This window comes from Malurus melanocephalus, unplaced genomic scaffold (genome assembly GCF_030028575.1).
Source record: "Malurus melanocephalus ecotype Western Australia unplaced genomic scaffold, MMel_1.1 scaffold_93, whole genome shotgun sequence".
Classification (NCBI taxonomy): domain Eukaryota; kingdom Metazoa; phylum Chordata; class Aves; order Passeriformes; family Maluridae; genus Malurus; species Malurus melanocephalus.
The window spans coordinates 1,699,350-1,714,380 of record NW_026623325.1 but is presented as its reverse complement, the minus strand read 5'-3'; the positions used below and the strand labels follow the sequence as shown (position 1 = coordinate 1,714,380).

The 15,031-nt window shown below is 37.7% G+C and overlaps 1 protein-coding gene across 1 annotated transcript in view; it reads left to right on the top strand.

Annotated features, from left to right (window-relative positions):
• Positions 1-15,031, top strand: part of MICU2 (mitochondrial calcium uptake 2) — a 142,295-nt gene that overhangs the window by 73,143 nt on the left and 54,121 nt on the right. The window contains exon 2 of the mRNA XM_057368528.1: positions 4,676-4,823. Within this exon, the coding sequence (XP_057224511.1) occupies positions 4,676-4,823 (148 nt within the window). The remainder of the gene's footprint in view (positions 1-4,675; positions 4,824-15,031) is intronic.

Below are 15,031 nucleotides of genomic sequence, written 5' to 3'. Positions count from 1 at the left end.
GGTAAAGAAAAGAATCCCTTGCCATCAGCAGTTATACACTGGCTGTTTCTTGGGAAAAGAACTTCCACAGCTTGGAGCTGTAAGGACTCTTCTCCTATGATGCTGGACAACAACTGTAATGAGTATATTTGATCTATGTTAAATTTTCATCCCTGACCCCGCCTTTTACGTGCTGGAAGGCATGGAGGGGTGGAGAGGGGTGACTTGGAAGAGTGTCAGGTTCCTGGAAAAAATAACAGGTGTCTTAAAATGTCCGTTTTTATTTTCTTCTCCTTGTAAATTTTTTATCTTTGTTCCCCTCCCCGGTGCGGTAGTATTCTTTGTGGTTTTTAGTAATAAATCTATTTTGCAACTTAAGTTATTCAGCCTGTCTGACCATTTTCTGGAGCATATACATATCTTTCTCTCAGTTATTTTATGTTATCTAAAAGCCATACATTTTAGTGTTAATAGGGCTTTTGCTCTCCCTTCTGCCTCTCTGCTTGGGGGGGGGAGGGAATGTTCTGGGTGTTTTGGCTTTTGATTTTCGGTCAAACCACAACAGTAACCCTTCATTTTTATTTAATTTTWAAAAAAAACTTTCAAAAGTTAAAAGCTACAGTAAAYGGGGGTTTCCTTGATTTAACCTTGCTATTTTTCATGCCGAAAAAAAAATAACCAAAGCCAAAGATTGAACACCGTGAATTTTTTAATAGCATCTTAAATTAAGAGAGTGAGTGATAAACAGATTAATTATATCAAMCTGAAAATTAATTGCATGAAGTAGTGTTGTTGCCCTTAGGCATTTCTCGGCGCTGGAAGCCAGGAAGGAAACCACAGTCTTTGGTAGTGCTTGTAGGCATCAGTCTCTGGTCAGCTCCTAATCCCTTGCCATGTCAACTGCAGAGCAAAACACCTGCTTCCTCCTTAAGCCCTTTTCATGTCATTCAGATCTGATTTACCATCACCTTTACCATGGACATTCTGAAGCTGGCACTGGAGGCTTGACATAAAACCACAAAGGCAACTAAATTCCAAGTGAAAGCTGAAACGTCATTCTCAATTCTTGTGGTTGTGGGGATGCTGGAAACACCCTGCATCTGAAGCCCCGGCCGGACCCAAACACAGTAGAACAAGCTGCTGTGAGTTGAATTCCAGCCCAAGGCTTACTGTTAATGCCACGTAGCTCTTTGTGGTTTGATGTCTTCCTATATGGCACTGTTAAAGGCAGAAATAAGCCCAAGTCAGTCTCAGAGTTATTTTAATATCTGTTTACAAGGATCTTGTGGGAGCAATAGTAATAGATTCTTCTCACYCATTGTGTGTCCAAAGTTTGAATTTTTGTGTCCAGCTTGCTTTRAGTTTGCTAAGCAAAACTGTTGGAAACTGCTGAAGTGTTAAACTACAGCTACCTTAATATCTGAGGTTCAGTCTTAAATAGAAAATTTTTTTTTTTACAGTATACGTGTCTCAACTTGAAACTCATTCTGTGGAATAGAATTAAAGAGGAAAACTCTGGGKTTTGCCCAATACATTTTGCATTTTTATCAGCAAAATGAGCCTTCACAGTGTTTTTTAAAATGTCAGGAATGTCAAATCTTTTTTTATCTGAAGGGCTCACTGGATGACTCAGGGAAAACTACTCAGAAATTAGTCAGGATTTAATTGAAGTAGGAAGGATACTGAACTGTGGAGAGCTTGCTCCCCTCTGCACTCTTTAGATGATACTTCAAAAGAAGATCAGTCTTAATTTTAAGTGATTGAATCAGCCTTTTCTTCAAAACATAATTTTTATTTAATCTTTGGTTAGGCCCTTGGAAYAGTGATTAAAATAGTTATTCAAACATGTATCTCTTCTAAGAACAAATGGGAGTTACATTTTTTTTTTTCAATAGCTGTGAGTTTTCTACTTCTGATGTATTTCCATGTCTTACCAATTGTCTTTGGTGGGTCTGGCGTCCCTACTTATTGAAGACTTGGAGAGATATGTATCGGTGAAGAAAATAAGAGTGGAGGAGAGGGAGGGATACAGATTTTAAACAAGGTGGTCGCTGCTCTAGCTGAGGTCATGCTTGTGTCCTGAAGAGTCAGAGAGCCCTTTGCAGATGACAAATTTCTTGAATAGTGACAGAATGTCAGGAATTTTGCAAATACTCTTAAAAAAAGTAGGAGATGGCATAGCTGATATATTTCATCCTGTTTCATCTTCCTTTGTGCTAGTTTTGAAGCTGATATTCTTAAGAAGTTRGCCAAGGTTGCTTTGCAAATTTGGGATTCCAGTTTCACAAAAAGAAAGGGGTTTGATGAGTTTGTAACCATATGTTGTTGTAGTTCTGATGGGAGTAGGTTCCTTTCCAAATACAAGACACTCTTCAAAGTTAATATGTGAACATCACAGAATCACAGAGCGTGCTGAGTTGGAAGGTACCTGTCGGGRTCATTGAGTCTGACTCCTGGTCCTGCACAGGACACCCCAAGAATCACACCRTGTGCCTGGGACCATTATCCGAGTGCTCCTTGAACTCTGTCAGGCTTGGTGCTGTGAYCACTTCCCTGGGGAGCCTGTGCCAGTGCCCAGCCACCCTCTGGGTGAAGAACCTTTTCCTGATATCCAGCCTACCCCCACCCTGACATTACTTCAGGCCATTTCCTCATGTCCTGTCACTGCTCACCACAGAGATCTGTACCTGCACCTCCTCTTCCCCCCATGAGGAAGTTGCAGACTGCARTGAGGTCTCCCCGCAGTTTCCTTTTCTCCAGGCTGAACACTCCAGGTGACCTCAGCAGCTCCCCATTCAGCTTCCCCTCAAGGCCCTTCACCATCTTCACTGCTCTCTTTTGGACACTAATAGCTTAATGTCTTTCTTATCTTGTAGTGACAAAAACTGGTACATATCTATTTCACTTAAAATCATGGATTGCTGAAATTCAGTGCTCCATTATCGCTAACAAATTTAGCTTTAGACAAAATTCAGACAAATTCTGCAAGACTTAAAGAACTTGAAAGTCAAGTTGATTTGAAGATGTTGTAGGATTCACTTTTTACTTCTTGTCTAGACTTTTTTGTTTTATATTTGTGCAGAAAGATTGCTTTCCATTACATAATTTTGGKTAAAGGACGACTGTGAAACCATTTTTCACTTTTTTTTTAATTTGCCATCGGGCAAAAATTGCTTATGTTACTATGAGCTGGAGATTATTTTAATAAGAATGCAGCATGCTAATACCCAGCAACCATGAGCTATTCATTTGAGATTTACAGCATTTGTTGAGTCTTGTTAAGTAAGCAATTACAGAGTCACTTGTCCCCTAAAATTTACAAAGAATAAAGCTACATTTCTTGCTACATTAGGTTTATATTTGAGCAGTGTTTTCCAGAACACGCAGGTCTGAATAGCGGCAGAGAACTTGTGTTGTAGGCTGTGGTAGAGCTCTAAACTGTAAGAAGCTTAAAGCAGTTCTCTCTAAACCAAAGCAAGTCTTGGCTTGAGACACTTAGAGGTAGCCCACATTTTCCTTGCATGTCATAATATGATTAATTTAAATTTAGATTTAAATCTAAATCAGGAGTATTTTGGGTTTATTCTTGTTGTTGGTTCCCTCCCACYCTTCACTGAAACCTGAGGTTTGAGGCAAGCAAACATGCTACAAGGGAAAACTAAAATTGACTGTAACAGGTGTTTGTATCCTATCATTCAGTGTGTTTTAACAAGTCCTGAATGCTAACACAGAGGTGAGGCATGGGATTAAATGGCGAATTCAAGCCTTCTATTCTGAATTATAATAAAGTATAATATAATATATGATGGTAATTGTTGTTCCATGATTAGTGTTCAAGTACACACTTCATGCTTTCTGAATTTTGGAGATTTTCATTTTCCTGTGGTCACTACCTCTGAAATCCTGAAGTGTAAATATCTCTGTTTCTCTGTGGCTGTGTCCTCTCTTGCTGCCAGTAAGAGCTAGTGCTATTTGTGTGTTGTCAATTTATATGATTWTGATCCTGAGTCTCTCAATATTTACGAGGAGAGGGTGAAGTTGGAAATTTTTTGTTTGCTTGACTAGTTGAATCTTTGGGTTTGGTGGTAAGATCTGATTCTTTTGTTGATGTTTTCGTGGGTTTTCCRATTTTTCTGACTTCTCTGAAAGACAGGACCATATTTAAACTAAAACATTATTATTTTCCCATCTTAGGAGTTGTTCCACAAGTTGATAATTACCTTCATGAATTGGTTACTTGCATGGATACACAGCATTTGAACCTTTGCTGAGCCAGTCACTGATGTGATGAAATACTATTTTTGTTTAGTGGTTTTAGTTTTTTTGTTGAGTTAGCGAGCTGAATTTGGCTCAACAAGAGTCCAACAAGTAGCAGAGCTGGCGAACAAGGAGGTGCAGGACCATATAGCCAAGAGCAGGGGAGTGGGAAGCAGCAGCAAGCCTTTAGTGACATTAAGCCATTAATTTGGCTCTCCTGTGTTGTAAAAGCCTGCTCTCACTGAAGCAAAAAAGTACTTTGAATGTCATATAAGCATGGCACTCTTTAAGACTGTGCCATAAAGGTTTTAATTCCTGGTAGTCTCTGGTTGTGGCTGGCTACCTACAAAATACTGAGGTTAATCAAAATTTGATATAGGATTTTTTCTCATTTACAGCTTTGGTCTAAAAAGGAATTGGATTTTTTTTTCTTTTTCAGAAGGAACATGTCATTCATGCAGAAGTGGATGAAAGACTATCCCTTCGAAAGCACCGCTTCATGCATTTTGCATCATTGGAATATGAAGGAGAATATTACATGACACCAAGAGATTTCTTGTTCTCAGTAATGTTTGATCAAGTTGAACGTAAGTTGCTTTCTCGTCACTGTATTTGTGAAGGAAAAGAAACTCACAGGTCCCCTTAGAGATGTCATTTGCAGATCACTGGAATAAGATCCTCTTCCTTTTATAAATCAGCAGAAGCCCATTTATAAATACTGTCCATATGGATTCTCACAGACACCACTATCCTTTACACAAGTGAGGTGTGGCCAATGATTTAGAAATCTGGTGACCTGATGATGACATCTCTGCATAATATAAGTGTCTGATCAGTATGTAGTTCCTCAATTACTTACATGCCACAGAAAATAGAATGAGTGTAATATAATAGTGTTCATACCATTCCTGGCCTTGATATCTTCTRTCCACTTCAGCAATGAGTAATTCTGTGACCTTTCTTCTTAGAAGAGGCAGTGAAGGGGAGTGAGTTGAATGAGAGTAATAAAGCATGGAGTTCAGTTCCATATTTTTGGTTTCAACTCTTCTTTGGTTTTTACAAAACCTAGTTAAGAACAAATCAAAATTAAAAGTGTATTTTAAAGAACTAGTTTTAAAAGCGTGCTTTCTGAGGAGAAGATGGGAACAGCAGGCAAATAAAAAGTGCATAGGTCATTGTCCTTTTCTGCTGGCTTCATTAATTGTCTTTGTATCATCTTCTGTTGTTTCCATGACACATTAATTTTTTTTTAAATTATATATGCTTTTCCTCAAAAAATTGGGTTTTTACAGTTTTCCCAAGATTTTTTATTTTGCTTTTGAATTGTTCCATTTTCCAGTTTCCAGAGAGGATCGTCATTGAGAGGACAAATACTCATTTAGTTGTCTGCTGAGGGAAAGAGGGAGAAGTCGCAGCTCTAATAGTTGTTTGCTGCAATCTGCACATACTGACCAGGAGAGCATGTTGTGTAGCAAAAGCCACTCAAAGCCTGGGATACTCTGCCCACCTGCCAGCAAATGTCATAGGGACTTGGGGGTATTTAACTGGAAATAYGGAATGGAGTTTGAGGTATTGTGAAAAGGTGGGAGAAACAGGGAGGAAGAAGGAGACCAGAATGTGCTTTGATTCATGCCTGTCAAAAACCTAGGGCAGAAAACAGTTTAAAAGAGCTGCAAGTGGTCAAAGAATGGGACACAAGTATCCATAATAAAAGAAGTTTTCCTGTATCTACCAAAAATTTATGGGTGATAAGCATATATGGATTCACTGCTGACACACAGCCTCTAATATTGCACAAAGCTGAATATAAATCCTTAGAAGGACTTTATGACCTTGAGAGTCATGGWGATATTTAAAATACTGGTTTTTAATGTGTGGGTGTAAGACTACTTTCCCTTTCAAAACTCAGGAAGTTAGCCTAAAAGGGATCTTGTTTTGAGTTTTCCAGCCTGAAAGACACTGAATACAGTAATTTTTCATTTTGAAGGTGTGGTTTTCAGACAGTTGTCTCTGAAAACAAGGTTAGAGGGATAAGTGTTTTTCCATCCTAGCAATTCATGCATATTAATTAGTTGCTCCAAGTATAATAGTACACGTGCAGATTTTTAATGAAGTGATATGCAGTGATATTTATTTGTAATGCAGCCAAGTTAATTTCAATTGCTTTGCTAATATGAGTAGGAAACAGCATTAAACAGAAACTAATAAATAATGACAAGAAAAAAATCTTTTCTCTAATGCATATTTAGCATTTCAAATTGAGGTTAGGCTTGCAGCAGTAGCATCATAGATGCTTGATAGAAAAATGTTGATACTTGAATCTAATGTTCCTAAATATTTTTTAACCATCATTGGTATGGATTCTTTGGCCAGTAGCATTAATACAGTGGTAGGCAATTATCTTGATTTCTCTTACCTGGGATTTTACATTTTCATGTGACTGCAAACAGATGCAAAATTTGATGGCAGAGAAATAATGACACTTGAAGTATTTTAAGGGCAATGGTTTATTCCTTGTGTTTAGAAGAGTTTCGTATGAGGAAAATAAACAGACCTATCTCTATTGTCTGTCCTGGTATATTCAGAGTAGGTCAAGATAGTGAACTTAATAGCAAAACAGCAATTATTTTGTAAGCTTTCTTATATAAAAAAAATAATTCTCTTTCACCCTGAACAGTGCCTTTGGAAAGGAAAAACCATGCCACCACTTATCCTAGAAAACCCTTCACTTACTGCATACTTAGATGCAGTTTTAACATGGGATCATCCATATAAATTGTGAGTTTTATAATGCTGGACTTCAAGCTGTAATGATTCGGTTATTACCTACCTATTTTTTGATTAATKGCTAGTAAGTAATAATCTCTTGAAAAAACTTGAAGCACCCTGGCAGTAACCATTCATCTTCATAAATATTTGCTTGGAGTTKTCCAAGCAAAAACTTGGAAAAGTTGGATGCTGTTTGTAGTAATACGGAAAACTTAGGGCTGTTCTGAAGTTTTGTTTCTGCTGTTCTTTAGCAAACAATATGAAGAACATATGACCAGCCTCATGAGCAATTTAGTTGTGTACACAGAGAAATATTGCTGAGGTTGATCTGTCCCTATTCAGAGATAAACAGACCCACAAGGGAAAAAGGCAAGCAAAAAGAGGAATGAGAAACAGTTATGAATTGAGAATAGGAGTCCTTGGCCAGCAGCCTTAGGGTTTTTTCCTCATGGGTGGTTGTCACTGGAGAATTGCTTTGAAATCTCCTGTTAGCTTTTAAACATAATTGAATTTAATAGAAAGTAAATGTAGTGGTGTGTAAACCAGATGAGTTGTTGGTGCTAGCAATAGAAAATACCAAAATATTTTAGCTATGTCCAGGCTGTCAAGTGAATTCCTGTACACAGTTGGGTGGAATTTATTACTGAAGCAAAAATCTTAGGTGTGCCCTTTGACAAGGTTGCAAAACATGCAATAAATTATGATTTATTATAGAACACTTTACCAGATAAGAAAACGGATGAACTGTACTGCAAATATATCAGCTGTCATCCAGCCCAAGTGATCTTGAACCCTGCCTGGTAGACCTTAGCTCACTACCTCTGGTCAGTTGTTTCCTTCATTTTCTTTAAGGTAGGCCAAAAGTTGTGAAATATTGGCATTCCTGTTAATTGAATCACACCTTCAAAGTTATTTACTGTCAGGGTKATAATGAAGAAAAATATTTACGGTACTGCCATCTAAGGAGAATGAGCTGATAACAGATGCAGTTTCCTGAAAGACGTACTTTGTTCTGYGTATTGACAAAGCAAAGAGCTCTATAAAGGAATAAAGACACCGTCCAAAAAAATTTTCTTGCTTTTAGAGGCAGTGCTTCACACCAAGTTACTCTGTAAATATGTGCCTGTTTCTATTGCTGTTAGTTACTTTATGAAAGGAAGCAGCCATCCCTTTGTGAGCAGTGGCAAACAGTAAATGAGATGTGGTAGTGTGGCACAGCATTTGTGCCTGTACAAAACTAATATGACAATGTGTTTTTTGTACTAGTTGGCACAGTGCATACTAAATGCACCATTGGGTTTTTTGGATTCATGGCTATATGCAATGTAATACTGTGTTAAAACTGCRTTACCACAGGGATGTGTGGCAAACCATTGCAAAACCAGCCAAGTTCTTCTGGGTAATCTGTGGGATATTCATGTAAATTATCATACCTGTTTAGTGAAAAGGTGTTCTCTGTTACTGTACTATTTTACATCACTTATTATAATGTAAAAATACTTCACAATGTTTAGAAGAATCTAATACAAATAATATAAACTTGTTGTGTTGCATCAGAAATTCTAGCACTTTTAAGATAACAGGTATTGGAAGGATAAAACTCAGCTGATTTACAATGAATTTTCGTTGCAATGCAGGAGTATTTTTGAGAGATGCTTCATGTAAAACTTGTGTCCTAAGCAGTTGTGCGTACTTAGACTCATATTCCAGATTAGACAGCTAACACTGTGATAGAGCATCTCCATGGAAATGCCATCTCTTGAAAAGGACTGCAAGAGTCCTTCAAGAAATGAAGATTTGCAATGCATTGAAACTGAGCTGTGCTTTATGTTAACTTTTTTTTCTAGAGAAGATTATTCTGTTCCTCTTCCAGATCGAATACAAACCTTCCAGTTACCTTGTCTAAATTGATACCTGCTAAATAAAGATCTTGATTCTTCTGTATATACTCAGTCCAGATTTAATGTGTTGTAGCATCTTCATTCATTCAGCTGCAGTAAAAGCTATTTTCCTGTGTCCACAAGTASCAGGGTACCAGAGGCAGTATTTCCATTGCAGAGTCCTGTCAGTGGGCATTAGTGTGTTGCAAGTTTCCTTGGAGAAGTTGGTTAAGCTTTCTGGTTGGCATAAAGTTGTGGTGTGTTTGCAGGCCTGATAGGATGTATGGCTTCATGTCACAGCATCAGCATTGTCGTGGCTGTGAGGGAATCTGGGGAAAGGACACAGTGCAAGGTTGTGATGGCTGAAAAATTGAGTTCTCCATTGTCCTTAGTTGAGGTCAGTGCTGGTGCAGTCAGTGGTGTTTGAAGAGCCAAGAAGGACCAGTCAGTAGATGAGCACTTTGGAATGAGCTGAGTCAGTCTTTTTATTTTTGGGTCTTGAGTTTTTTTGCTTTGGCAGGAGTTCATATGCCTATACTTCAGTGTCTTCATTTTGACCTGAATTTCGTACAGGATAACTAATCATGAGTCATGCATCAGTGTCAGATCTAAAATCTAGGATTCAAAATCAAAGAATAAGATTGAAGCTTGTGTAAATGGAGAAGCTTCATATGGCAAGTAGGGATTGAAGTGCTACGTGGGGAGCCATTGATACAGCTGAGAACTGAATTCAATCCTCTCAAATTTCTAATGTGTTAACAGAGAAATTGTCCTCTCTCTATTTCTGCATTTAGTGGTTTTTTAGTACAGATACGTCACTGTTTCACAAATACCCCAGACATCATAGTGAACTCTGCAAGCTGGGATTGCAGGACAAGGATGACCCCTTGCCCAGTGCTAGATGGAAGGTAAATCAAAGGTAACCCAAAGAAATAACATGATGATTTAAGGTCATTACAGTAATCTCTTCTGAATTTTAGAAAATGAAACAAGGTCAGCCATTTCTAGCCAAAGCTTCTTAGTTATCATTGTTTACTCATTTCTTAAAGTGGGGTTGTGAGTAAAGGAAAATAATATTCCTGTTAAGGAATTGCACACAAAAGCAAAGATAAACATTGACTGCTGAAAATTTCTGCCTYGTAACTATTCCATACTGTGGATTTTCATCTTCAGCTATCCTTCATCACTTAAAAAGCATTAGGAAATCCTACCACAACCTTGTCAAAGTCTTCAAAGTAACATACTTATACTCCCTCTTAATAGAAGATTAAATAGAACTTTAAAATTGGTTGTCCAAATAGAACATTAAAATTGGTGTTCTGTGTAAAATATTATAGGGTTTTGGATCAAATGTTGTGCCTCAGCCWATTGTTGGTAAATAGATAAGCTAAATAAGGGAGTTTTTTGTTTCTTCTTTTATCCTCAGCAATTAGATATTAACACTGATAACTGACATACATAAGCTGTGTGTTTATCTAAAACCTAATTTGACAATAAATAGTTCTTTGTTTAGAAATATGGCAGAAATTCCTGTAATCTTGATAATAYGTATTTATCATATGTTTTGTTGTGAACTCAAAATAAACATTAATGCACTTTCATAATGRTTGCATCACAAAGTACTACGCAAGAAAATCAAAGATGGGATTCTTGAGGAGAAATCCTTCCTGGAGCATTCAAATCTTCTCTGTTGGCCAGGCTACTTTTTTGGTGTATTAAGTTGCAATACAGCAAAGGCCATTGCAACAACTTACTTGTTCGCTCCCATTCTTCAGAAAAATCTGTTTGGTTGAGAGTCTGAAAAACAGCTGCAAGGGGAGCAGCACTCAGAGCAGAGGTGTTAGGTGAGAGMTGGCTTCCAGCACCGTAGCCCTGCAGCTGCAACAGCCAGGCAGTGTRCACAGTCAGATGGGATAGCAGGAAGAAAGGGAGCCATGGAGCAAAATTGCTTATAAGAAACTTGTTTTAGCATATCATTGCGTGGGGAAAAAAATGTCTTTTCTTTTTCTCCAGTTCAATTTCCTTGCCTTCAACCATGTTTCAAGACAGCACTGGAGGTACCTGAGATACGTTCCTTGTACCGTCAAATAGGAAAAAATRTTTTTGATCCTTAAATTTATACTGACATTGTATTAATTACATTTCTATGTTTGTGGCTATGTCTGTATGAGACAACAGTAGGGTTATAATGAGCTTGTGTCTCTGTTGTGATTGATTCCTATGTTCCCTTTGTGGCATTGATGACTGACTGAAGAGTAATGCAGATTGAGAATTCTTACCTCGATTTTCTGCAATGCGTACTGATTAGGTAAAAGCTCTGGCAAGATGTCCCGCTTCAAAAATACGTTAGTAGCTATAGAGTTTCTGAAAAACAATTCACTGARAAGATAAATTGCAGTTTCTCAATGAATGAAAGTAAGTTTTAAAAACTCTGCACAAAAATAGTACCGATAATAAAAGCAATCAGGCTTCAGCAGAGTTGTGAGCAAGAGGCAAGTGGTCTCAGTGCACATCTTGAAGGATTTGGTTATTTAAAGTGTGAAAGTTATTGGTTATTTAATGGCATCTGAATGGAAAACAGATTCCTTGAAATGAATGAAAATATATTGTGCGCATACAGAATACTTGTAGTGCAAGTAATGGAAAGATCTGATTATTAATAACAGGAGTCTGCTTGTTGTATAAATATCATCTGCCTTAGAATTTCAGAAGTCTTTCAACAGTTTCTTCTTTAGTCAAGTATTCCAGTTTTGTGACATTCTAACRTGATATTTAAAATACCTATCCGAGAACTCACTTTTTTTATACATATGGACACATTTCAATCTCATACAATCATTCTTGGTCTCTGAATATTTTTCCTATCTTTAAAGTTTTTTTAATTTTTTTAGAACACTGCACGCTGTTTCAACTACTTTTATAGCACACTGTCAACATACCACAGAAAATATTTCTGGGATTTGTTCATCGGCGGGTTCCAAATACTTTTTGACGGATTACTTCAGTATTATTTTTTTAATAATTCAGTGGAACTTAATCAGTTCTGAAACATCCTGCTTAACTGAAAATTAAATCCTAAGAGATGTAGTGTGAAAATCAGACTCAATGAATTTTTTCACTCTTAAGTGTGTTTTAATTTCTTGCAACATATGTCCTTAACACAAACAGGTATTGGTTGTACCTAAGAARTACAATCTGGTTTTAAAATTCCTTGGCTTACATTCTGATATTTAAGAACTGATGAGGATCTACAGACTGTTGGCGGACAATAGCAGGTGCCAGGAGTGCAGGTCAGGCTCCTGCCAAAATCTAGCGTGTTTTCTAGCCTCATCTTTTCAGTTGTTTGTAACTATTTTTGCAGTGATGGTTCTGTGCTTTTCCTTAGGCCAATGCAGAATTTTTACTGTATTAGTCATATGATTTATCCTTTTTTGAGCAACCTTGATATAGACTAATATTTTTCCCCTGCTTTTTCTCATAAGAAATGTTACAAGTTTTTTAAAAATGCCTAGGGTAGAAATGCAGAGTATCAATCACTTTTCTACTAGGCAGTAGCAGCAGGCAAGGTGTGCAGCCTGCTTTGGTAGGTGAGGGAGCTGTCTTTACTTGCCAAACAGCTGGCGTCTCCAGGGGCACCTCTGAGAAAGTTCCATTGCTCCCTGYTTGGAAAACACTGGCATCGATTCTCCTAGGGAGAAACTGGCCAGGTTATGCTCTGTTTTTCACTTGCAGCTTTGCACCTGCAGTGGGTTATAGCACCAATTGTGCTCAGTAGCCTTCCTCATCTGCTGTGAAACAAAAGCAAATAGCAAGGTCAAAGACTTTTTTCCATGAGTAAAACRCACAGGTTGCTCTTGTTAGAGCCACCTGCTTTTATGGCAGTGCCCTCCCTTGGGTTGCCAACTTCATTACTGCAGCGGAGAATGCAGACAAGGGACAATTTTTAATAATCAAATCAGTCTTCTAATGTTGTTCAGGTCATCAGAGAGCTCAGGTCCTCACACCACCATCCATAATAGTGGCAAGCACCTGGTCATTCTGCTGGCTATGTCTTTTTTTCTAAAATATCTTTCCTCTCAGACCTGGAAAAGTGAAAGGATTTTACAGACACAGCTAACAAAAAAATACCACATTTTCTGCCTTGSTTATTCCCAGACAAAAAGTAGTTCAGCATTGTGAGTAGGTCTAGCTCCATCCCACCTGGCCATCCTTGGTTTTTGTAGCTGCTTTTTTCAGCTGTTCAATTTACATAAAATGGCAGTGTCCAGGGACTTTGTTCACCAAGAGCTGCAATCATACTTGGCTTAATAAAAATTTTTAAATGGGCTCCTTGCATGGAATTTAAATAGAAGACATGGCCAAGACAGCTACSTTTTGATGTTACTCAGTTTATTCCAGTTGTCTTTCAGGACTGATGTTTGAAGTTTTCAGAATGATGCGGGCCTTCTTTTCAAGTCATGAACGCATGTCCTTTGTGCCAATACCTTTAATACTTCTGGAACTACTGAGACAGTGAAATCTTGCTGCTGCATCGGTATTGGCAAGTGCTTAGTAAGTCACATATCCCACCAGAGAATCTGCCAGTTCCAGAAAAGAGAGGACTTTTCTTCTTTTTTTGTTCCTCTCCAAATGTTCTTTGTTTCATTTTTGTTTTTCCTGGGGAAGGGGTGTGCATATGTTTGTGTGTCACCTACACCCTGACAACAGCATTTATTTGTTTGTGAATTTGTTGGTGATACAGAAGGGGAGAGCTACTTCTGTTTCACTGCCAGTTTCTTCAGAAAAAATACAAAACCTAATGCTCAAAAATGTCATCTACATCTCTGGCTTTCTTTGAACTCGCTAAAGAGAAACATTKTTTGCCATCTGTATGGGGGTAAAGGCCATCTCTGATGCTGAAAAAGTGGAGGGTCTTTTAAGCCAGTATGCTCATTTTAAAAGTACACTGAGCAACATAAATTACTTTACACTTTCACTAGAAGAAAGCTGTTCATTGTTTGCTTTTCATTTGTATGAACTTTGAGAATTAGAAAAAGACTATTTAAAATTTGATTCGTATTTCATTTCAATCTCTTTCCTCTGCAGCTAAAATAAATGCTCATTTCAAGAGGACAGTTATTATTAATTGGTTTTAGTCCAGTATTTCTGTAAAGAGGAGAAAGGATATCTGCTTATTCAAACCATCMTAAGAATACTCACACTTATTCCCACTGCTCACCTAAGTTAACATGCAGTATCTTGTAATGTATTTTTGTGTATTTGTGTCCTCTATTAGGGAARTTCTTCATGGCTTAGTATTTGTGTTTAGCATTTCATAGCTAAGTGTGTCAAAATTTATCATCTATGTTCTGAAAGTCAGCTCCTATTTCAGCAGTTTATAAACTCAAAATATAGACCTCATACTTTTTTCATACTCAATTTAAAATAATTTTAATCACTGCTCATATTGGAAAACAGTGACAGTGACAGATCTCCTCTGTTGCTTAAAAACTCTACTGTTGCCACCTGAAAGTAGTCACTGCCTGTTTAAACCCTCTTGCTCATATGCTAGCATTTCCCATTTTCTAAAATAGTGGGTTTTTTTCTTTTGAAACTTAGATAATTTTATCTTTTGAACCTATAGATAATGAAGCTACCACTCAGCACTGGTCTTATTAGGTTAAGCAAATCTGAATTTATTTTTATGTCCTCTGTCTGGGTGAGACCACCCATTCCACRGCTTCATGCAGGTATCTTTATTCCACACTTTTCTGGGTCTGATTTATCYGTGTAATGCCCACATCATTCCCTGGCTCACAGCACAAACGGCTAGCAATCACTGTAGTCCAAGGTATGGAASAAGGATTGAAGTCAGGAGCTTCTTAAATTAATACTGTTGCTGAAACATCTGAATGTCCAAGTGCAGCTTTAGTTAAGGAGAAAAAACGGTACAAAGCAATGCTCAGTAGAGCAAAATGCTGAAATGCGTGTAGGCTGTGCCCCGCTCACAGTCACTGTATGCACAACAGCTTCCAGCACCATAGGTGCTTTGGTTCTCATTTATACCTCTGTGTGTCTGCCAGACTGAGGATACTGTAGTAGAGCAAGTTATTTTCTGCATTCTTCGATGAGAAAATTTTTGACATAATCATTGTATTGTGGTTGAA